This window comes from Triticum dicoccoides, chromosome 3B, assembly GCF_002162155.2.
Source record: "Triticum dicoccoides isolate Atlit2015 ecotype Zavitan chromosome 3B, WEW_v2.0, whole genome shotgun sequence".
Taxonomy (NCBI): domain Eukaryota; kingdom Viridiplantae; phylum Streptophyta; class Magnoliopsida; order Poales; family Poaceae; genus Triticum; species Triticum dicoccoides.
In genome coordinates, this window is record NC_041385.1 from 32193023 (window position 1) to 32217950 (window position 24928).

The 24928-nt window shown below is 46.0% G+C and overlaps 1 protein-coding gene and 1 pseudogene across 1 annotated transcript; both read left to right on the forward strand.

The window, feature by feature from the left end:
- Positions 1-626: 626 nt before the first annotated feature.
- LOC119280631 lies at positions 627-1635 on the forward strand (annotated as a pseudogene).
- Positions 1636-10771: 9136 nt separating this feature from the next.
- LOC119280632 (expansin-A24-like) lies at positions 10772-12018 on the forward strand. The gene is made up of 3 exons (XM_037561425.1): positions 10772-10993; positions 11097-11421; positions 11516-12018. Exons 1-3 carry the CDS (start codon positions 10834-10836, stop codon positions 11823-11825), a joined length of 795 nt encoding a protein of 264 aa, XP_037417322.1. The 5' UTR covers positions 10772-10833; the 3' UTR covers positions 11826-12018.
- The last annotated feature ends 12910 nt before the right edge of the window (positions 12019-24928 follow it).

The following is a 24928-nucleotide window of genomic DNA, read 5'->3' on the forward strand; positions in this document are numbered from 1 at the left end:
ACGTGACATATGTGGTAAGTAATCCAATCAATTCAAAAAATAATTACTTCGCATAATCAAACCAACGATCATATCTTCACGATCATGCATAAAAGTATCTATCGACGTACCTTACTGACAACTCAAGATTTCCTCACGACCTAATCATCACACGCCGATGTGCGCCGCCGATGTTGAGGACCAGATGCAGGACATGAACACTCGTTGTACGATTCAAGGGAGGGGTCTGCGCTTACATGCATACTACTGCCTCCGTTCCTAAATGTAAGTTTTTTTTAGAGCTTCCACTATGAACTATATACGGAGCAAAATGAGTGGATCTACATTCTAAAATATCTCTATATACATCTGTGTGTAGTTTGTAGTGAAATCTCCAAAAGGACTTACATTTAGGAACAGAGGGAGTATACATATATCTCTTAGATTGCCATGCAAGCCATGGCTCGGCTGCACGGCCAGGCACTTTTGCACGCTACGTGCTTCATTGAACCAATCAGAGTGGCCTTGCTGAATCCTCCAGCGACATACGCACAATTCGACCGCATGTGATCAATATAGACACACCAACAAACGCTTCCGTTAATTTAGGACACAAGTTCATCAAACTTCAAGAGCTAGCGGTCGATATGGATCCAGCTCGATTTGTTGCAGGGATGCTGATGGCGGCGATCGGCTGTGTGCTCTTTGTGGCCGCGGACAACTCAACCACGCCATCCCCGCAACCCGTCTGGAAGAAGGCGCATGCGATGTTCTACGGCGGCGGCGCTGACGCCTCCGACACAATGGGTAATCAACTAATCATTCAACTCACACCTGTACATCTATCTACTGCGTGCATGCTAGGTTGATCTTGTTCTTCTGTGTATTAACACTTGCGATGGGTTCTATATATTGCATATTGTAGGTGGCGCGTGCGGGTATAGTAACCTCTTCTCTGAAGGGCACGGGATACGCACGGCGGCTATGAGCACCATGATGTTCAATGACGGCGCCGCGTGCGGGCAGTGCTACAAGATCACATGCGACCGGAAGCGAGTGGACCCATTGTTTTGCAAGCCCGGTGTGACGGTGACTGTCACAGCCATGAACTTTTGCCCGCCCAACGACGCCCTCCCCAATGACAACGGCGGCTGGTGCAACCCACCGCGGCCGCATTTTGACATGGCCCAGCCGGCCTAGGAGAAGATCGGTGTTTATAAAGGTGACATCATCCCCGTCATGTAGCAAAGGTATATATGCGCTTCTTACAAGTTCCAAAGTTAGTTCAGAGTCATCGGCACCACATAACTTTAACTTTTTTCTATGTCATTGTCATACACATGCAGAGTTCCGTGCGTGAAGCGGGGTGGCGTGAGGTTCGTAATCAATGGTCACGAGTACTTCAATCTTGTGCTTGTGAGCAATGTTGCTGCAGCCAGCTCGATCAAGTCCATGGATGTCAAGACCTCTGATTCCGACGAGTGGATACCTATGGCACGCAATTGGGGTGCTAACTGGCACTCGCTTACGAACCTCACCGGCAAGATGCTCTCCTTCAGACTAACCAACAGTGATGGACACACGCTTGTGTTCAATGATGTTGTGCCAAGGGGATGGAACTTTGGGCAATCATTTGCTAGCAAATTGCAATTCTAGTGAGCAATGTCTGCCGAGTGATCGATTTGTGGTAATTACGCTGCGTAAAATGCAAGTTGTGTAATTGTGTGTTGCTTGTATCACTGATTAAATTTAACAATTCAATTTGTTCATACTCACTGTGTAATTCGTCTGGTGTATGTAAGATCATGTTCATTCCATCAATTGTGTATTCTTCAAATTCACTTCTATGATGCATTTTATGAATAGATTATGTCATTCTAGTGCTATTCATGGTAACCCACGCTTATAACAAAGACACACTATTCGCATCAAAACTCAATTTTGTGTTGTTGAATGGTCGGAAGTTGGGCAAAACTGCACAACTGAAAATTTTAAGAAATTAGTTGCTGATTCTAGTGCCAACAATGTGTTCTAAGGGCGCCTGGTTATGAATAACATGACTATGATCACGATTAATACGGTAGACATTGTACGGAATGGCTCATCCAAAAACTTGAGGGGCATAGATGCATGGGAAAGAAGGGAGAGGCCAACCTCCATCATATATTTATTTTTGTGTTCAGCGGGTCCGTTCTGATCATGTGCATTAGGGCACGAAACATGATGGGAGATGCCTATATGCTCAAAAACAGATTTAATTTTTAATATTCACCTCCCCAATCTGTTTGTTCAGCGTTAATTTTCCTATCAAATAAATAGTTAACATGTTGCTAAAAGAGATGAATTGTTTGAGAACATCAGATTTATTTATAAGGAGATGGATTGAACCGAATCTGCTAAAATCATCAATAAAACAGAATGATATTCTTGTCTACAAATTGAAATAGGCACGGGGCCCCATACATCCGAGAAAATAATATCTGAAGGAGTTTCCTACTCACTAGTCGGTCGGCACACATCACAAACAAGGTATGTTTTTAATTCGACACTAGAAGACTATGATCTCGAAGGATTTTCTAGACCACCGGGAGGGAGGGGTGACCTTGACGCCTATGCCACCATGAGGCAGATGGTTTGATCATGCCAAGTACTTGTTGTTCCTTGACTCTTGATCGACCAGCAAATGGAAAAAGACCCCACCTACTCCTAGCACGTAGAATTGTGTCTCAATTTTCTGATCCTTAACAAGAAAGATTTCAACTAAATTTCAAGGTACGCATGATTATCTTTCATTAGTTGATAAGTGTAAAGAAACCATGTTAGACAAATGTCAACAACCCTTCGTTGTACCCAAGGGAACCCCAACCGTTTAGGGTTTCTTGTGCCTCCCGTCTGCGCTGCCGCTGATCTACCTTGTCTCATGTGGTTTTAGGGCCATGGAGGCATCGTGCATGTCGGCCTTTGCCAGCGGGAGGGCTCTGTTTTTACATGATTTTTTGAGTCTTTTTAGGGTTTGTGTCCTATTTAGAGAGACAAGGTGGCGGCTCTGTGAAGATTGAACAAGGTTCTCCCCGCCTAGTCCCCATCCCGGTGGTGCTTCTAGAATCATTGGAGGGTGTGTGCAGGTTTCTCTCTAGCACATCTCATGGGATTTGGTCGGCGTTTGTCTTCGATGGATCCACGTGGATTTGGTCTTCGTTCCTATTTGTTCGTGTGCCTACAAGTTGGACCCTTACGATTTACACATACGATAATTGTTGTTTCGGTGCGCTGGTCCCATGGGGCCTTAACACGACGACTTCCTGACTATCTACTACAACAAGGTTTGGCCAGCTCCGATGAGGGAGGGGTAATGACAAGGTCGCACCCTTTGCTCACTTCAGTGCTTATAGTCATAACTAGGTGGTCTACGGACCTGGATGTATTGTTTTATTTCTAGTGTTCTTTGTACTACCTTGATAGTGAATGAATAGATCGGAAGTTTTCCTCACAATTTTTTTATAAATGGAAAGAAGACTCTTGGAAGCATGAGGGGCATGAAGTATGTTATCTCTATCTATACTACTTGAAAAGAATATACCGTTCCATGTTTCACTTTCTAAGCACCGTGTTGTTCAATGACGGCACCGCATGCGGGCAGTGTTACAAGATCGCATGCGACCGCAAGCACGCAGACCCGTTGTTTTGCAAGTCCTGCATGACGGTCACTGTCACGGCCATGAACTTCTACCAGCCAAATGATTCCCTCCCCAATGACAATGGTGGCTGGTGCAAGCCGCCACGACCACGAACTTCTGCCCTCCCTAATGACAACGGTGGCTGGTGCAACCCGCCACGACCACACTTCAACATGGATCGGCCGTCTCTAGAGAAGCCGGTGTTTATAGAGGTGGAATCATCCCTGTCATGTACCAGAGGTATATATGCGCCTCTTATAAGTTCAAAAATTAGACCGAGGGCACCGGAGGAGCATACAACTTTAACTTTTTCTATGCAACTGCCATACACATGTAGAGTTTCGTGCATTAAGTGGGGTGGAGTGTGGTTCAGATCAATGGTCATGATTACTTTAATCTTGTGCTTGTGAGCAACGTTGGTGCAGCAGGCTCGATCTAGTCCATGGATGTCAAGAGTGATGGGTAAAGTTACATGGAAAATAAAAAGTTCTCTACGGACCACTCAAGATCTATTATATGGAGATGCTAGCAATGAGAGGTGGAGTGTCTACATACCCTTGTAGACCAAAAGCGTTAACAATCTAGAGACCGTGATTAGCGTAGTCGTACTCGCGTACAGATCCAAGCACTGCACAACCGACACCTCCAAGATATGCACACGTACAGCTTTGTGACGTCTCCTCCTTGATCAATCAAGTAAGAGAGAAGAGGTAGATGAGGTCTGCACCAGCATGACGGCGTGGTGGTGGTGCTGGTGGCAGCGGAAATCCGACAGGGCTTCGCCAAGCACATACTAGAGAGGAGATGGGAGAAGTTGGGAGAGACGACGGCCAACGGTGAAAGGGTGCTGCCCCCCATGCCCCTCCCAACTATATATAGGGGTGAGGGAGGGGAAGGCCAACCCTAGACTCTCCTTTAAGGAGGGGGGTGGTGGCCAAGGGGAGGAGTGCCTCCCAAGTCGGGGGGAGGTGCCTTCCCTTCTTAAGGTTTCCCCCCTTAGCCGCATGGGCCCAAGGGGGGCTGGTGCGCCTGGCCCAACTAGGCCAGAGCGCCTCCCCTCAACCCTTACTAGCCTCTGGGAGTGATGGGACTCACTAGTGGTCCCCCGGAGCCATGTCGTGATCTCGGTACTATGCTGGCATACCCCAGAACTTTCCATGTACCCTAAAAATGACTTCCCATATATAAATATTTACCTCTGAACCACTCCGGAGCTCCTCTTGATGTCCTAGATCCAATCTGAGACTCCAAACTACCTTCGTACTTCACCATATGAATATCTCAATACTACCCTAACATCACTGAACGTTAAGTGTGTGATCCTATGGGTTCGAGAACATGTAGACATGACCGAGGCTCCTCTTCGATCAATAAATTAATAGTGGGACCTGGATGCCCATATTGAGTCCTACATATTCAACAAAAATCTTTATTGTTTGAACCACGATGTCAAAGATTAAGTTAGTCCATATATAATTCCCTTTTTCCGGTGATATGTTACTTGTCCAGATTTGATCGCCCATATCTCCATACCTAATTCAGTCTCCTTATCGGCAAGTCTCTTTACTCATTCCATAATACAAGATCCCTGTGACCAAACTCATTGGTCACATGTTTCCAATCTATTCCCGATGTTGTATTAAAGAAAGGGCCTAGAGATATTCTCCCTAACACGGAGCGACAAATCCGATCTGTGCAACCCACCAAACACTTTCTGAGATACCTATAGAGCACCTCTATGATTACCCAGTTATGAAGTGACGTTTGATACCCCACAAAGCATTCTTCGAGTATTCAAGAGTGGCATGATCTCATAGTCTAAGGACAGATACTGGACATGAAGAAATCTATAGCATATAAACTAAGTGACACGATCTAATGCTAAGCTTACTGTTGAGTCTGTCCATCAATTCATTTTGCTAATGATGTGACCCCGTTATCAAATGATAACTCATATCGATGGGTAGGAAACCTTAACCATCTTTGATCAACAAGCTAGTCCAGTAGAGGCTCACCAGGGACACAGTGTTGTTTATGTATCTACACATGTATCTGAGTTTTCGGACAATACAATTATATCATGGATAATAAACATTTATCATGAATAAGAAAATATGATAATAACAACTTTATCATTGCCTCTAGGGCATATTTCCAATATTATCCCACTTCCACCAGAGTCAATAATCTAATTTACATAGTAATGAATCTAACACCCATAGAGTTTTGGTGCTCATCATGTTTTGCTCGTGGAAGAGGTTTAGTTAATGAGTTTGCAACGTTCGGATCTGTATGTAGTTTGCAAAGTTCTATGTCAATGGAATCATGGATGGAGTTGAAGTGGTGTTTGATGTGCTTAGTTTTCTTGTGAAACCTTGGTTCCTTGGTACTGACAATGGCACCAGTGCTGTCACAATTGATAGTCATTGGATCCAGTGCACTAGGTACCACTCCTTCCTGCACTGCTTCCGAAGCAGGCATGTCTTCTGCTTCATATGTAGATGTTGCTACCACACTTTTCTTAGAGCTACTCACACCCACAGCTCCACCATTCAAAATAAATATGTATTCAGTTTGAGACTTCTAGTCATCCGGATCAATGTTGAATATTGCATCGACATGACCCTTTACTACGAGTTCTTCATCACCTCCATAAACGAGAAACATTTCCTTAGTCTTGTTTAGATACTTAAGGATACTTTTGACCGATGTCCAGGATCCACTCCTGGATCACTCTGGTACCTATCTGACAGACATATGGCAAGGCACAGACCAGGTCTGGTACACAGCATGGCATACATTATAGAGCCTATGGCTGAGGCATAGGGGACGAGTTTCATCATTCTCTTTCTTCTGTCGTGGTTGAGCTTTGTGTCTTACTCAACTTCATACCTTGCAAGACAAGCAAGAACCCATTCTTCCACTGGTTCGTTTTGAACTTCTTCAAAATCTTGTCAAGGTATGTGCTCTGTGAAATTCCTATCAGGTGTCTTGATATATCTCTATAGATATTGATGCCCAATATGTAAGCAGCCTCACCCAGGTTTTTCATTGATTTTTTTCTTGTTTAAATAACCCTATGCTTTCCAGAAATTCTATATCATTCCCAATCAATAATATGTTGTCCACATATAGTATTAGAAATGGTGCGGAGCTCCCACTCACTTTCTTGTAAATACAAACTTCTTCATAAGTTTGCATAAAACCAAAAGCTTTGATCACCTCATCAAAGTGAACATTCCAACTCTGAGTTACTTCCACTAGTCCATAGATGGATCGCTGGAGCTTGCATATATTATTAGCATGCTTAGGATTGACAAAACCTTCCGTTTATATCATATACAACTCTTCCTTAAGGAAACCATTAAAGAACACTGTTTTGACATCCATCTGGCATATTTCATAATTGAAAAATGCAGCAATCGCTAACATAATCCTAACAGACTTTAGCATCGCTACAAGTGAGAAATTCTCATTGTAGTCAACCCCTTGAATTTGTGAAAACCCTTTGCGACAAACTGAGCTTTGTAGACGGTGGCATTACCATTAGCGTTTGTCTTTTAAAGATTCATTTGTTCTCAATGGCCTTTCAGTCGTCAGGTAAGTCTACCAAAGCCCATACTTGGATTTCATACATGGACGCCATCTCGGATTTCATGGCCTCAAGCCATTTCTCGAAACCGGGCTCATCATTGCTTCTTTGTAGTTCGTGGGTTCACTGTTGTCCGCTAGGTCTAGAAGATGGCTGCTACTATACTAACCTGATACAATAGCCCACTTGACGTCTAAAGAAGTCCACAAATGTCAAAAGCTCTGATTCCGACGACTGGACGCTGATGGCATGCAACTGGAGCGCCAGCTGACACTCGTTGGCGAACTTCACTTGCATGATGCTTTAATTTAGACTAACCAACACTGATGGCCAAACGCTTATGTACAAGAACGTTCTGTCGGGGGGTGGGGGGTGGGGTGGGGATTTTAGGGAAACATTTCCTAGAAACTCGTAGTTCAAGTGAGCAATGTGTGTGGACCAATTAATCTACCAGGCCTACTGATAGATTCTTGATAACTATGCATTGCGTAAAATGCAAATTGTGATGCTTAGTGGGGCAGTATTTTAGCAGTGGTCCTATTTTACGTGACAATTTCTTGATACTCATGGTGTAGTATGTCTGGTGTATGTAAGATCAAATTCATTCCATCGTTTGAGTAATATTAAAATACCAAGTATATGATGCATTCAGTAAAAAAAGGGTCACTGTGTTATATATGGTACACCGTTAAACATAGAAGAAAAATCCTTTCACTCCTAACCCAGCCTCAGCCATCGAATCTGGGTCGGCCGGCCAACTGAACATCTACTACTTGCCTTTGAAGACCCTCTTCAAAGAGTACTATACAAACCTGATGGGCCGGGCCCTTATTACGAGGATTTCCCTTTACTACCAACCGGTCAAGCTACAAGCAAGATGCATGCTACTATGATAACATGATGCGTCGGCCCACCCATCTTCCAAAGAATAACAAACATCATGGAAAAAAACAAGAGCCTCTATATGAAGAGACGTTGATAGGAGATATTTGAGATCATCGGTTGTTGCGCATGCGTAGATCGTTCTCAGGAATTCAGCGCTGAACCTCGACCTCAACCTACACAAGGATCAGTGGCACTAGACAAAGTGGTTTGTGAGGAGCTCTCAGCAAGTTCTCTCCTTAATCTGGAGGACGGGCGGAAATTGTTTCAAGAGGTGAGAACAACATAGAAGTTATACTAGGCATATAGGATCTCTAACATATTCCTTATAATCGTCTTGATGAGGATAAATTCATGTTTTGTCGCGTAACATGCACCTAACCGAACCCATATAACACTACGCGCGACCACTGCGGCCATGACTCTTAAATATATAAGGACGCCCATCGTCAGAGTAACAATCCCCCACACCCGCACTTCTCCACCATTTTCATTCCATCGCCGCCCAACCCCCTCCCCCTGGTGCATGCTCACGCACACCCACATCCACTGTGATACCGTCCAGCCGCCAAAATGGTCGGATCCCACAGCCGCCGCTCCTCGCATCCGATCAGATGTGCGGATCAACATCACCATGAACCGTCCTGAGCCCGTGGTTGCGATAGGGCGTCCTCCTCCTGCAGCGGCGCTTCCGGTTCCCCGATCTCCCACGGACGCCACCACCATAGAGGAAATACCTTGGCGTGTGGCAGAGGGCCTCGGGGATGTGGGTAGTAGAGATCACCGACTTTGAAACACACGAGAAGATTTGGATTGGATCTTTACAATCGGCGGTGCGGGCAGCACAGGAACACACCAAAAGATTGGTATGCTTTCCGTGGTGCCAATGCCAGCACAACTTCCCCAATGGTCAACCACTGTTAACGCCCGTGGACCCTCGTGTGGCCACCGCATAGAAGATGTGGGAATACGAGGAAGCCTGTGAGCGCCTCAAGGCGGAGCAAGCCAGCGAGGCGTACATGGTGAAGCTACATCACCAATGCCATGAGCATGTCGAGTAGGATTGCCGGGTTGTATGAGCTATACAAGTCCGAGGTAGCTCGTGGTCATTGATCTTTGCTTCAGCGACGGCGACGTTGATGGCGACGGTTCGGTGGTGGCATCGGAGCAGGCCATGGCGGTGCCAACGGAGTGGGCGAGGATGCCTTGACGTAATTTGACAGGGATAGGTTGATGAACTAAAGCACCATTAAGTGTCAATTTCTTTTAAGTTATGTAAAATAGTTTATGCAACTGGTTGTGTCAAGTTCGAATCAAGATTGATGTAGTTGTTTGAATCAAATTTCCATCAAATTTGTGTTCAATTATTTAAGGAATTCAGTTTAGGACTTCGGTTAGAAGCGACACCTTTTTAGAGCAGCAGATATACTCGTCCGTTTTCTCCTCTAAATTATAGAAGATCAGTTAGCATGCTCTTACGGGTTGTTTTGTAAGAGATTGACATGTTCTCTTCCCCAGTAATCTCCCTCCCCCTGATTTTAACTATGCCCCTCTCTCCCTAAGGATAATTACCGAAGGAAGGATGCCTAACAAGTCTACTTTCTTGTGAGGGAAAACTCTACTGAATTTTATACATTAACTGGGATGTTCATACCCCTCAAAAAAAAACTGGGATGTTCATAGAATACCAAGCCCAACAAGGCGGCCAACACTAAGCTCTAGAGCATATTTAGGTAATCTATCTGAATCATGATTACTTCTTCTCTCCTCATGCACAAACGTAAATTACACCCTTTTTTTTGGGCGAGGGAAACGTAAATTACACCTTAGCTCGCTTTGTGATCTCCAATATAATAATCGCATGGGTACCTCCTGTTCTTTCATGCGCAATGCTGACTCTAAAGAGGGATCATTTTCAAACACTAATTAAGCTTATTCTTCACACTAAGTAGCATACAATCAGGCGAGCCTTGCCTTCCATCAGTTTTCGGAAATTCGTTTTTAGTTTTTAAAAATCTATGCACATAGTTTTTTAGTTCCTTTTTGATTTTTAAAAATTTATGATATTTTTTAAAAATTCACAGGCACTTTTCAGTATCTCAATTTTTTTTTACAAAAAATCAGAAACATTTTTTGTAATACATGTGCATTTTAAATCTTCAGAATGTCTCTTTCAATCTGTTCACATTTTCGGAATTTACGAATATTTTAAACATTCTTGAACGTTGCCGAGTTTGGCATCCATTACGATCCACCAGACCTAACGTCAGGCTGCTTCCCAGGATCAAACCGATGAATATTCTATTTTTGGTCGACCATACATTAAAAATGTACGGATTCAAAGGATCTATGCATATGGATGTACCTTACTGACAACTCAAGTTTTCTTCACGACCTAATCATCACATGCCGCCGCAGCGCCGACGTTAAGGATGAGGTGCAGCATACGAATCACTCATAGTATGATTCAAGGAATGTCCTCAAGCCATGGCACGGCTGCACGGCTAGGCTCATTTGCACGCTAGCTGCTCCATTCACCAATCAATCAGGGTGGCCTTGCGACGTGCGAATGAATCAACCGCATGTGAAGACTATATAAACAAACGATCGTGAGAATATCAGCATCACATCACCACAAAACCATCAGCCACAAATTAATATAGACCATAAGTTGTAAAGTTTCGAGGGCACACAGCCATACATATGGCTCCAGCTCGAGTTGTCGCCGTGATGCTGCTGGCGGTTGGCAGTGTGCTGCTGTCTGTGGCTGCGGACACCACAACTGTGCCATCCCCAGAACCGTTCATCTGGCAGAAGGCGCATGCGACATTCTACGGTGGCGCTGACGCCTCCGACACAATGGGTAATTATTCAAGTCACACAACTACATCTATTTGGTGTGTGGCTGCCCTCTTCATCTTGTTCTTTTGTCTATTAACATTTGCGATGTATCTTATATATTGCAGGTGGTGCGTGCGGGTATGGCAACCTTTTCTCCGAAGGATACGGGACACGCACGGCCGCTCTGAGCACCGTGTTGTTTAATGATGGCGCCGCGTGCGGGCAGTGTTACAAGATTGCATGCGACCGCAAGCGTGCGGACCCATTGTTTTGCAAGCCCGGCGTTACGGTCACTGTCACTGCCACAAACTTCTGTCCGCCCAACGACGCCCTCCCAAATGATGATGGCGGCTGGTGCAACACGCCAAGGCCGCACTTTGATATGGCCCAACCAGCCTGGGAGAAGATCGGTGTTTATAAAGGTGGCATCATCCCCGTCATGTACCAAAGGTATATATGCGCTTCTTACTTGTTCAGAAATTAGTCCAGAGTCACTAGAGCCATTTAACCTATAGTTTTCTATGTCACTGCCATACACGTGCAGAGTTCCGTGCGTGAAGCGGGGTGGTGTGAGGTTCAAAATCAATGGTCACGATTACTTCAATCTTGTGCTTGTGAGCAATGTTGCTGCAGCAGGATCGATCAAGTCCATGGATGTCAAGAGCTCTGATTCTGATGACTGGATGCCTATGGCACGCAATTGGGGCGCTAACTGGCACTCGTTGGTGAACCTGACTGGAAAGATGCTCTCTTTCAGACTAACAAACACTGATGGACACACTATTGTGTTTAACGATGTTGTGCCAAAGGGGTGGACCTTCGGGCAATCCTTTGTTAGCAAATTGCAATTCTAGCGAGCAATATCTGCCGACCAATTAATTTATCAGGAAAGTGATGGATTTGTAATAATTGGTTGCATAAAGTGCAAGTTACGGTGTTTAATGTGGGTGTGCTGCTTGTAGCACTGATCTAATTTTACAATTCAATTTGTTCATACTCACTGTGTAATTCATATGGTGTACATAACATCCAATTAATTCTATCAATTGTGTATCCTACAAATGTACTTATACGATGGATTCTGTAAGTTGATTATGTCATTCTGTTGCAATTTATGGTAAACCGCTAGCATACAAGCACACAAAAGTATCCATGTAGAAAACGGAAATTGTGTATTCGTTCAGAACATGTATTGTTTTACTACAACTATTTTAAGAGGAAGGGATTTTAGCAGAAGTGGTCAGGAGAAAGAAAGTGACCGCTTGTCTTTGATGGTTTAAAAGAAGTAAATTTTGAATATGGAATTGTATACCTCCGGCCAGGTCATTTTTAACCTATTTTCTTTTAATTTTATTTCAACCCGCATCTTCGAAGAGTATAATTTTGAAAGTGTCAGTTCTTATTCATATGCAAAAAATGAAAAAAAAAATCGGTTCTTATAACTAACCGATCACGCTAATTGCCTACTAGTTTTGAAATAGGCTCACACTCTGCTTTATAGATGAAGCACAAATCAAAGTATTCAGAGAATCTCAAAATGATCGAACCGTTCCAGGAGAACCTCAAATTGATCGGAACAGTCGTATTCGAAGAATAGGAGACATTGGGCAAAGCGATTTTATTATCGTTGAGTCCCTCCCTGATATTCAAATAAGTTTGCTTTCACACCTCCATGGAGCTCAGTCTGTTTGTCCATCAACCGGCATCAAGAAAATAGACGCACTACAGAATTCAAAATCAGCATCTAGCTAGTATGCTCATCTCATGTATGCAGAACATAGATCTGGCATGCACATGCGCGTGTTTAATAATTGTCTAACATAGGTGCCAATTGAGTCGAGGAATTCACCGGATCATGTGTGGAAGCCGATGATCTTGCCACCGGTGCCGGCGTGGAGCGCGAATGGCACACCGTCCTTTTTCCGTATGGCTCGTAGCTTGCTGTGTGATCTCCAAAGCTGACTCTAAAGCGGAATAATTGGCCAACACTAATTATGATTATTCTTAACATTAAGTAGCATACAATCAAGCGAGCGGTTCCTTCCATCGGTTGTTTCAGATTCTTTTTTACTTTTAAAAAAATTATGCACTTAGTTTTTTTGTTCCTTTTTACATTTTAAAGTTCATTGATTTTTGAAATAAAATCACGAACATTTTTTAGTATCCAAGATTTAAAAATAAAAACCGAGACCATTTGTAGTAATACATGTATATTTTAAATCTTGAGAATGTCTCTTTAAGTCTGTGCCTATTTTCTGAATTTACGGATATTTTATAAATTCTTGAACGTTGCCTGGTTTGGCATCTATTACGGTCCACCAGACGTAACGCGCGTCATGCTACTTACCACGAATAAACCGACGAATATTTAATTTCTTGACGACCATACATTAAAATGGACGGATTCAAACGATCTATGCATAGATGTACCTTACTGACAACTCAATGTTTCTTCACGACCTAATCATCAGATACCGCCGCGGTGTAGACGTCAAGGATCAGGTGCAGCACACGATCACTCGTAGTATGATTTAAGGAATGTGTCTGCGCGTACATACATATATCTGTGGATTGGACCTCAAGCCATGGCACGGCTGCACGGCCAGGCACATTTGCACGCTAGCTGCTCCATTCACCAATCAATCAGGGTGGTGGCCTTGCGACATACGAATGAATCGACCGCATGTGGAGACTATATAAACAAACGAGCCTTGGTTCAATGATTGGGTATGCGGTTGTGCAACCTAACTACTTGAGTTGCCCGTTTGAATTTGCTTCTAGGCCAAGATGGGCCAGAGGTTGCGCGGGCCTGCATGGAGTCTGTGGTTCCTGGGTATGTGGCCCAGCATGGAGATCCGGCAGCGGTTGTGGACGTCCGATCTAATGGGTATTCGGCCCATAGGACAGCCACACCGACGTACGTACGGTTTCGCTGTCGATCGATACCCGTGAGATCGATAGGCATTAGAGACTCTCCAGATCGAGTCCTGCCACGTAGGCCTGTTTTCCTCTCGTCCCTGGCGGCTGGAACCCTAGCCGCCGCCAGGGGAGGCCGATCTTCCAACGCCGCTCTCCGGCGGCTCCCCTCCGCCGGCGACCTCGGTCGTCGGTGGTGAGGGGAGTCGCCGGATCCACGTGTGTGGATCGTTTTTACTCTTTCGTAGTCTAGGATTTTAGGTTGTTCATCGTCTTTACTTCGACGGCGACGATAACAATGCTGAATAAAGATTCTTCGGATCCTTCCCTGACGAGGTCATCGGTCCTATGGTTGGGGATGGATTAGGAAACCAGTCTGTTCAAGCAAGGATGGCGTGGCGGCGGCGGCATCCTCGTGGTGGACCTGTGTCCTCGGGCTCCGCCATTGCGACGGCGTTGGCTCCAGCGTCGGCGCGGAGCTTGGGAGGTAGTCCAGGAGCGGATGCAGATTGTGGTCTGCATCGACGACATCTGAAAGACGGAGCATGTGTTGGGCTCGTGGTTGGTGGATGGCAGATATGGTTTCCTCCTTCGGCGTTTTAGTCGTGGTGGGTTGCTAGATCTGGAGTTCGATGGCGTGTCCGGGGTGTTGCCCCGGTCTGATTCGTTCAACGGTAAGGGTTTCACTTTTGGTGAGCCACCTTGGAGATCCGTAAAGCTGCATATCAGTGATGAAGCCGCGTTGAGCTCGGGTAAGGAGGTGATTCGTCATTCTTTTCTTCGGTGGCTGCTGTGGTGGTGCCGGAGGCAGGTGACGGGCGTTGGTGTCAAGCTCAGAGATGTTCTGTTATCTTTTCAGTTTTGTCATGTCGGTCTTTACGTGACTTGTACTTTGTTCTTTATGATATGAATGAGACACGTATTACCATGCCAAAAAAAAAGATTGATAGGCATCGAGAATTGGGTTTTTCGCGTCTTGCTGATCCTACGATTCGACGGGTACCTACGCCTAGTTTCCCATCGATGGGGTCGGGCCGTACCTCGAGAACGAGCTCGGGCGCTCCTTCTCTGCAATGGCGGGCAGGGGCGTTGGGAAGCCGCCAGCTCAGCTGGTTGTGCCGCCGCCGCAAGGGGCGCCACCGTAGGTGCAGTAACATCGCGACGAGGAGGGGCCAGCCCAGTGCGGGGGCGTACAGCGACAACAGCAGCAGCTGCGGGCAGGTGTGCCGTTGGACCAGGGAAGAGGTGTTGGTCGAGCCATGGTGCGGAAAAACGACGATTCAGCCACGTAGCCGGCGACAAAGGCTCAGGCCGTTGGACGCGGTTGCTTGGTCGGTCAGGGTTGGAACGGACATGCCGGCAATGGCAGGGATGGCTACCGATACAATCGATACGGGCAGTGGGGCGATGATGGTTACGACGCATATGGCGAGGGACAGCACCGGAGGTCGTCATCTTCGAGTGGCGGCCATGATTACAACGGCCATTATGGCGGCGGACCGGGACGAGGGTTCCAGGGACCGCCCGGGAATTTTGTGGAGTGGGTCGCCAGCCCCAACAACCGGTTCCAGAGTGTACATCGCTTCCGTGGCGGGAGAGAGGGGGGGGGGGGCGTGGCCCCACCTCCACCACGCCAACCACCTCCGCCGCTGACGGTTGAGGAGACTACGACATTGGCGGCGACATACTCTCCTGCTCTACACCAGGTGACTGTAGACACAGTCAGAGCCCTCGCTGCGGTCAACATCCTGGATGCCATTACTACTAAGGCAGCGAACGGATGGTCTAACAAAGGGTCGGACAAAACGGACGGTGATACAATTTTTTTAATTTGAAAAGTAATTGATTGGCATAATTTTTTGAACATGTTATTAAAAATCATGAACATTTTCAGAACATGCGAACATTTTTCTGTTTTCATGAATATTTTTATCAGACTGTGATCATTTGTGTCAAACCGTTTAAAATGGTAACACATCTTTTTTGATCCGTGAGCATTTTATGATTTATTTAACGTGTTTTTCAAAATTCATAGATTTTGGAATTTTGAAACCTTTTTGTTATCCCCGAGTATTTGAAAGATGAATAAAACAAAAAAGAAAAAATACAAATACAAAAGAAAGAAAAAACAGGGCACGTCCAATTACGCAAATAGGCCGGTTCAAAGTGGATCGCTGGGAAAGGAGGGTCGCACTGGTTCGTTCGCCAGTGTGCAAGGAATATCCTAAGAGCATCTTCAACAGGCGCCGAACGCGGCGCGCGCAAAAAATAGCTTTAGCGCGCGCCCATCGCCTGGTTTGGCGCGGCGCGCTGCGTCCGCTCCAGCAACGCGCACACAACATTTTTTTTTATTTTCGAAAGCATAGATAAAATAAAAACTAGATAGATTGCATAAATAAAAAACGATACAAAGGTATTTTACATCGGTGCAACTAGATAGATAGTTCGAAAGCATAAATAAACTACGGCGCAACTAGATAGAAACTACTCTAAGCCGCTATCATCATCACCATTACCATCCTCGGCGGTGTCGTCCGAGGTGTCTCGCCAGATGTCCAGCCACCGATCATCGTCCGGCGTGAAGAACGACTGCCCACCTGCTGCAACGATGTTGGACTGCGCATTCACCAACGCCTTCCGCTGACGCCTTTCCAACCGCGTCTCGCGGCGCCTTCGCGTGTCCTCCTCGCGGCGCCTTGCCCAATAGGCCTGCTCGTAGGCGACGTCCTCCGGGTGGCGCTGGCGCCACTCCGCCATGACCCGCTCGTCCTCCTGGGCGACGAGGAGGCGGCGTTGCCGCTCGGCGTGCTCCGCACGGTCTTCCGCCGTGTTCAGACGAGGCGGCGGGGCAAAGTTGAGCGCTTGCTGGAGCGTGTACACATCTTGGAAGTTCATCTGGCCGCGCGGCCGGCCTAGGCGCCACGCCGGCGCGTCGTACGCGCGGGCGGCCTCGCGTGAGGCCGAGCCGGAGATCGCCGGAGCGTATCTTTGCGGAGTAGCTGCCGTTGGGGCGCAGGCGGACGCCGCGGTAGCCGGACGCTCCTCGGCGGCGCGGCGGCATGGCGGCGCGTTGGTGGCGGGGCGCTGGAGCGGCGCGTGGCAGAGAGGGAGAGGAAGAGGAGAAGAGGAAACGTGGAGAAGGCGCGTGGCGCGCGCCGCACTTTTATAGGCGCGCCGGAAGCGGCGCGCAAAAAATGGCGCGCGAGCTGGCGCCTTTTCGCGCGGCAAACGATTTTCGCGCGCGCGAGTTTCCCGCGGCTGCTGGAGCACGGCAAAACGCCCCCGCGCGCACTAAAAAGCTAGGTTTACCGCGCGCGCGTCGTTTGGCGCGGCCGTTGGAGATGCTCTAAGCACCTGTCGAGTCACCGCCTAACCGCGCTGCTCCCACTGCCCCGAGCTCCCGATGATTCATTGCCTTCCCGCGTTGCTCCGACTGCCCAAGCATCTGTTGTTGCGATGAGAGAGATTGCAATAACGGTCTAGTTACGAAAACTAGTGGTGGTGGCCACGGGGCACGTGGCGTGCAAAGAAGGCGGCGCTGTGATCCGACGGGTGATTTATAGTGTTTTCCTTATATAATAGGTGAGCCACAAAATACAAAACCCCAAACCCAGAAGCACAGGTGACGTGCGCCGCGTCAAATAGCAACACGGTGCATAAGGGAAGCCTCAACTGGGCCGGCCCATGCAGGCACCCAAGCGACCTGCACTGAGATTGGCATAAAAAAATCCGCAAAAAAGAATGCAATGCGCCAGCATGGAATTAGACTCACAACAACTTCGCATATTGCTTGTTCCTGGCCACGAGAGTTGACGACTCTTCATGATTGTTCATAGCGCAAAAAGTTTATGAATTAACAGCGGCGGCAGATCAAACAATTCTTTCAAGATTTCTGAATAGTACTTAAAAAATCGAAAAGATGAAGAAAATTTGAAATTCTGAATGAGTTTTGAAAAACACAAACAACTTTATAAATTCAAAAAATATTTTTTAAAACTTGGGAACAAATTTTGATAATTATTTGAATTTGTAAACAAAATTTAGAAATGGGTACAGTTTTCATAAAAAGCAAAAATAATTGAATTTTTGAAAAAAAAATCAAAAGAGATTTTTTTTTTGAAATTTTCAAAAAATATTTGAACTTCCCAAAACATTTTCAAAAAAATATAAATATAAAAGGATTGCTTGTAAATACAAGAAAGAAAAGGAAAAACAAGGGAAAACCGATTCGGAATATTTCTAGATGGTTCCCAAAACTAAAACGAACGAACATGTCACATAGCACGGCCCACATGCTTCAGCCGCATGTTTTCCTTAGGCGAAGCGGCAACATTTTGCCGCAACGCACAGGGACCTCCTGTCTAACGCACTTTCCGTCACTAGTAAATACGCACGTGCAACACACGTAAATATTTAGGCAATATATTAATTGCATGTGAATATTAGGTATGCAATTATTTGTGTGTTAATTTTGTAATTAGTGCAATATTTTGTATGATTTTAATTGCACGTTAAACACGTTGAACGCTCGTCGTTGGAGTAGTCTAGCTCGTTGGATTGACTTAATTTAATAGCCGAGATCAGTTGGATCTGCTTCTTTGGGTCTTTCTATATTGATATAGATATAGATATATATAACAGAGGACAGACACGGGAGCAGCCAACATGGTCGACCAATTGGTACTATAGGGAATCGTTGTGTTATAGCAAACGGCACTGCAGCGATCTTTTTCTTCCTAGTTCTTATCATCCAGTTTTCATATTAAAACATGAACATGTTTTGAAACTTTGATTTTTTTGGGAACTTACAAACATTTCGGAAATTCCTAATGAAATTTGAAATCCCAAATATTTTTTAAAATCCTGAATATTATTTTGAAAAAGAGAACATTTTTCTGATTTCCATTTTTTTGAAAATCCTACACACTTATAGAGTGCGATCATTTTATGAAATTACGAAAAAATTTGCGATTTCTGCACAAATTTGCAATTCCCAATTTTAAAATGTTAACATTTTTTGAAACTTTCAATTGTTTTTTGAAAAATGTTGGAAAAAGAAAAAAACTAAAGATAACAAAGAAAAACCCTGAAAACAAAAAAAAAATCAGGAAAAAGAATACTTCTGACACGGTAAACATTCGGTTAAAGAACACAGAAACGGGAATGTCATGGCTAGACGTATGTGGGCCTTTTATCGCCACCAACCGGGCCGACAAGTGAGGTCCTGTTTGGCGCTTCAGGCGCCCGTTTCTTCGCTCATTGCTAACGGGCGTATACCCTCGCTCTCCTCTGACCGGCCCATTTTTATTTTTATTTTTTCAGTTAAACGTTCAACAAGATGTGCTTGTACGGGTTCAACTTCGTGACCTTTGCCTCAGAAAAAAAAACTAATTTGCGACCAGATCGATCGAAAGAGCTTGCACCACATGGCCATCTCACTTGCTTGTGCATAATTACTTCGTTTTGTTTCTTTTATTTAGTTGTTCAGTTCGGTTTGTTCTGTTTCATAAAAAATCATTTTCTTAAATGGGCCTTTTTTAAATTAGCAAACATGTCCGTGCGTGTCACGGGAGAAAAACTATATCTTCAACACAGTGTCCAATAATTATCGTGGCTAACCTTTATCCCGGACAAACTTGCTGGTCGATGCTTCTGGCCACAACAATGTACACACGTGTACATGATTTGGAAGCAGGCAAATGGATGAATTTTCTGAGAGGCTTTTTTTTTACGGGGTAAATAACTTGCATTACTCAATCAAAATGTCTTTACAATCAAGAGAAGCAATCTCCAGCAACTCAACCGGCCCAGCACCTAGCGAGGTCATGGTTCTACCTTGTGTTCTAGCAAACCCTGCTAATATATCACTAGCCTTATTCTCAGATCTAACAATATGAGAGATACGAGTCTGTCTAAAGGATAATAAATGCTTAATCTCCTTCACGATGGAAGTGTAGACGGAGCGGTCGACGATGTCACATGAGATCATGGCCACGGCCTCAAGAGAATCCATTTCCAACAGTATAGGCAGATCACTCCGTTGAATCGCCAACGATAGCCCTTCCATGCATGCACAAAGCTCCGCCTCCAATGCATCTCTACAAGAGCACAAGGTCCTGCATGCCGAGAAATTAATGATCCCGCGGTGATCTTGTAAAATCATTCCCGCCCCCGCATTACCAGACGGATCAAAGGACCCATTAGTGTTCAGTTTGTTCCACCCACCTCCGGCGCCTTCCATCATATCTCCTCTGTAACAGTAGCAACACTTTCAGATGGCATTGGTTTTTCATACACTAAAGGAGACTTGCCTTTTGCTGGATCTGCATGGGGGAATAGCTTGATTCCGATCAGAGAGTCCACATAGCTTTGCAAGAACCGTACTTAAGCCTCCATATGCGGTGCAGGCTTGGCATGCACCACTTCATTCCGGACAAACCAGCTTCTCCAGAAAATCATCAGGACAATCATCCGCCCCACATCATTCAATGGTGCTAGAACATGTAGCAGCCACTCCTTCCTGTTGTGGTGTATGGATTCCAACTCCGGGATCGCCCACACTTTGGCCATTGCTAGGTACAGGTCCCGTCCAAACTGACAGTTAATGAAAGGATGAAAATTGTCTTCCTCCTCCATCCCACAAACCGGACACCTGCTACTAACTTCAAGGCCAATTTTATGCTTCCGCTGCCAGGCAGGGAGTGAGTTAGTGGCCAGCCTCCATGCAAAGTTACGAACTGAAGGCGACGCCCAGCTTTTCCAAACAAAATCCCAACACTTCCTCTGTCCTGACGGTGACGAACTGGAGGAAGCATCAGTGGCCCGGTGCGCCTCCTCAAAGGCCAGATTATAAGCCGACCTAACAGTAAATATACCATATTTACCTGGCCCCCATGCTAGCACATCATCCTCCAACCTTGGGGATGCTCTGATCTTTGCTATTTCTTGTACATCCGCATTAACAAAGTAAGCATTCAAAAGCTCAAAGTTCCACGATCCGTTCTGGTTTAACAAGTCAGACACGAACCGAACACGACATCTTCCCTGCGGCGAGATTGGCTTATAAGAAAAAGGCCTAGGGATCCAGTTATCTCGCCAAACTCGAATGCTTCTGCCGTTGCCAACTCTCCATACTAGGCCCTTCTTCAAAAGATCCAATCCATAACTGATCGCTTGCCATGACGACGAAGCATTTCCGGTGAAAACTGTATCATCTAGCCTGCCCAATGGATAATACCTTGCTTTTAAAACTTGAGCACACAAGCTATCTGGTTTAGTTAAGAGCCTCCACGCTTGACGTGCTAACAGGGCTTGGTTAAACATCCAAAAGTCTCGGAACCCAGCTCCTCCCTTCGCCTTGGGCTGCATCAAGTAGTCCCATCCACGCCAATGTACTTTCCTCTTGCCTTTCTCCGAGCCCCAATAAAAATTTCTTACCATACGAGTAAGATCACCACAAACCGAGAAGGGCACTTTGAAGACTCCCATTATATAGGTTGGCAGCGCCTGCGCTACTGATTTGATCAGTACCTCACGACCTGGTTGGGCTAGATGTCCATCTCCCCACTGCACCAAACGTTTTGTCAATCTAGCCTGCAAGTTCTGAAAGCGTCCTTTTGACATCCTCCCCTCCGGTGTGGGCAGCCCCAAATATTTATCCTCAAAGGAATGACTAGTAACATACAATGCTTGTCGGATCTCTTCTTGGACTGGACCTGGGCATGCATCACCAAATAATAATGAACATTTATCAAAATTTAGAGTCTGACCAGTGGCCGAACCATACACATCCACAATAGCTTTCACCGAATCAGCCTGAGCTTTAGAAGCTTCAAAAAACAGAATTGTATCATCTGCAAAGAGCAAGTGTGATATACCCGGAGCACTCCTACACACCTTAACAGGAGTTATCTCACCCATCTCCACACTTCTCCTCAACAAAGCTGAAAGTCCATCTGCCACAAACAAAAATAAGAATGGCGATAAGGGATCTCCTTGCCGAAGCCCTCGCGACGGCGCAAACGAATCCAAGAGGGTTCCATTTAAATTCACCGAGTATCTCACCGACGTGACACATGTCATAATCCAGTCAATCCATCGCTGAGAGAAACCCAATTTTTGCATCACTTGCCTCAAAAAGACCCAATCGACCCTATCATAAGCCTTGGACAGATCCAACTTATATGCACAGAAGCTCTTCGTTGGGTCCTTCTCTTGCTTGATATAGTAGATGCACTCAAAGGCCACAAGCGCATTGTCCGTAATCATTCTACCCGGAACGAAGGCACTCTGCTCCGGAGAGATAAGATCATCCAACATAGGTCTCAATCTGTTGACCAAACACTTCGAGATAACCTTATATATAACGTTACAGAGACTGATAGGCATGTAGTCTGAAATTTTGGTAGGATTAGATATTTTAGGAATAAGCACAATGGATGTAGAATTTACCCCCTCCGACATAACTCCCGATAGGAAAAAGTCTTTCACCGCCGCCAAAACCCCCTCCTTTAGCGTGCTCCAGTTGCGCTGGAAGAACCTTGCTGGGAGGCCATCCGGGCCCGGCGCCTTGAGCGGGCCTATTTGGAACAGTGCATCAGAAATCTCCTTATCCGAAAAATCCTTGCAAAGTTTGAGGTTATCTTCTGCCGACACCCTAGACTCAAGGAGGTCCAGAATTGGTGAAGCATCCAAGGACGCATCAGCCGAAAAAATGTTCTGAAAATACTCATTTGCCAGCAGCCCCATGGTAGCAAAATCAGAGTGCACCATCCCAATACTATCTGTAAGCTCTCGTATTTTGTTTTTCCTCGCTCTCCAAACAGCTTTGCTATGAAAGTATTTGGTATTTCTGTCCCCCTCCTTCAACCACGTGATTCTCGATCTCTGGAGCCATAACATCTCTTCTTGATAGAGCAACTCGTTCATCTTGTCCGTAACTATTCTAATCTCCTGCCTATCCGCATTCATATGCATTAGTTCTTCCAATTGGGAGCGAGATTTTGCCAACTCCCGTGTAACATTACCAAACTTCCTACTCCACGTACTCAAAGTTCTCATTGTTCTTGATAAAGCATCCCGAAGTTGTGCTAGGTTTTGAACATTACCAAGCGATTCCCAAGCCTCTTTAATTACATCCGGGAGCGCAGCATCTCTCTTCCAAAACAATTCATAGCGTCTCTATTTGCCTCCTTGCGGCCCTTGGTCAGATGAAGCTTTTAGTACCAACGCTACATGATCAGAGCATGGTGAAGGTACATGAAATACCGAGGTGAAGGCAAAAAGATTCCTCCACTCGTTCGTTGCCACAGCTCGGTCCAAACGGACCTGGACATTGCCGGCCCCTCCCCTCTTGTTATCATATGTAAACGGGATACCCACAAAACCCAAATCAACAAGCTCGCATATTTCCAAAATATCCCGGAAAGCCAGCATCTGTGGTTCAGCCCTGGGCGTCAATGACAAGTGTTCATAACTCCACATTGCCTCATTAAAATCGCCCACCACTAACCAAGGAGCATCCCTAGTGTTCCTCAATCTTTGCAGCTTCTCCCACATAAGATGACGGTTCTCCACTCTGGGCTCTCCATAAACGCACGCAATCCTCCACTGGGTTTCTCCCACCGCAACACGCACAAGGGCGTCAATGTACCGTTCATCTTTATCAAGTATTTCCACCTCATAAGCCTCGTGCCAAAACAAAGCCAACCCTCCACTCATCCCGGCACTGTCCACTCCGGTAAAGCCTTTCAACCCTAGCCGACCACAGATCCTCCTCATCTTATCAGCCTTCTGCCTTGTCTCACACAAAAACACCAAGTTGGGGGAATGCGACTGTGTGATTGCCGCCAACTCACGGACTGTCCGGGGATTCCCCCCTCCCCGGCAGTTCCAACTTAACACATTCATTGGGCCCAGCGGTCCTCCATGTCGGAGGCCGCCTCAGACGCCACATCCATATCCATAGTAACTCCATCATCTTTTTGCTTCCTCCTCTTGACAATTGGCACCTTCCCCGGTGTATTAGAGGAGCCCCCCTCAACCTCCTCCGACGTACTACCTCCCTCCAACAACAGAACCGTGTTCGAGACCTTACCAGCTAAATTAGGAACCGGCTGTCCACGAACACAAACTGTGCCATCACTGTTTATCAGACGTTTGCGGATCAAACGGCCTTCTTCCTCCACCCCACTATGCTCCTGCATCTCTCTCCCAACACCTCCTATGATCGGAGGAACACGAGTATCCCCTCTATTCATCGTATGCACTGCCGTTTTCCCTTGGGTACCACCTCCTCCTCTCCCTCTGGCCCCTCCTCCAAACACACCTCCTGCTCTGCCTCTACCCCTACTTCCTGCACCACCAGCTACACCACCTCCACCCCGACCACTCCCAGCACCCCCCATCGGCTGCTCATTACTCCAATGCAACCAGTCCCCCCACTCACTTTCAGACGGATCATGAACACCATCTCCACATTCTTCCACCACGTGGCCCATGCAACCACAAAAGAAGCAAAAATCCGGTAGTTTCTCATAGCTCACCGGGTATCGCTTATATTCCTTCAATGTGATCGGGACAAATCTCACCAGGGGTTTATGTACATCCACAAAAACCCTTACCCTCAAGAAGTTTGACGGGTTAATTCTTCCTTCATTAACAGCAACAGTAAAGGGTGGCTTGCCCACCTTCTTAGCAACTTTTTCAGCCAATTCTTTCTTCCTCATGAGCCCATCCGGCAAACCCTTGATTCTAGCCCATAGTGGATACATATCCAAGGCGTATTCTGCAACGTTTATGAAACCATCATACTCGACGATGACGACTGGATCCCTCCTGAATTGCCACGGCCCTCCCTCCATCACCCTCTTCCAGTCCCCCAAGCAATGACACTGAGCCAGGAACAGGTTGTCCCCTTTGATATTGAAGGTAACTCCTTGGGTGCACGACCATGCGTTTCTCAAAGAATTTAGCAATGCCGCATGGCTAAACGGCCTCATCGTATGAACCCTAAACAGGCACAACCATCTAACCTCCTTAA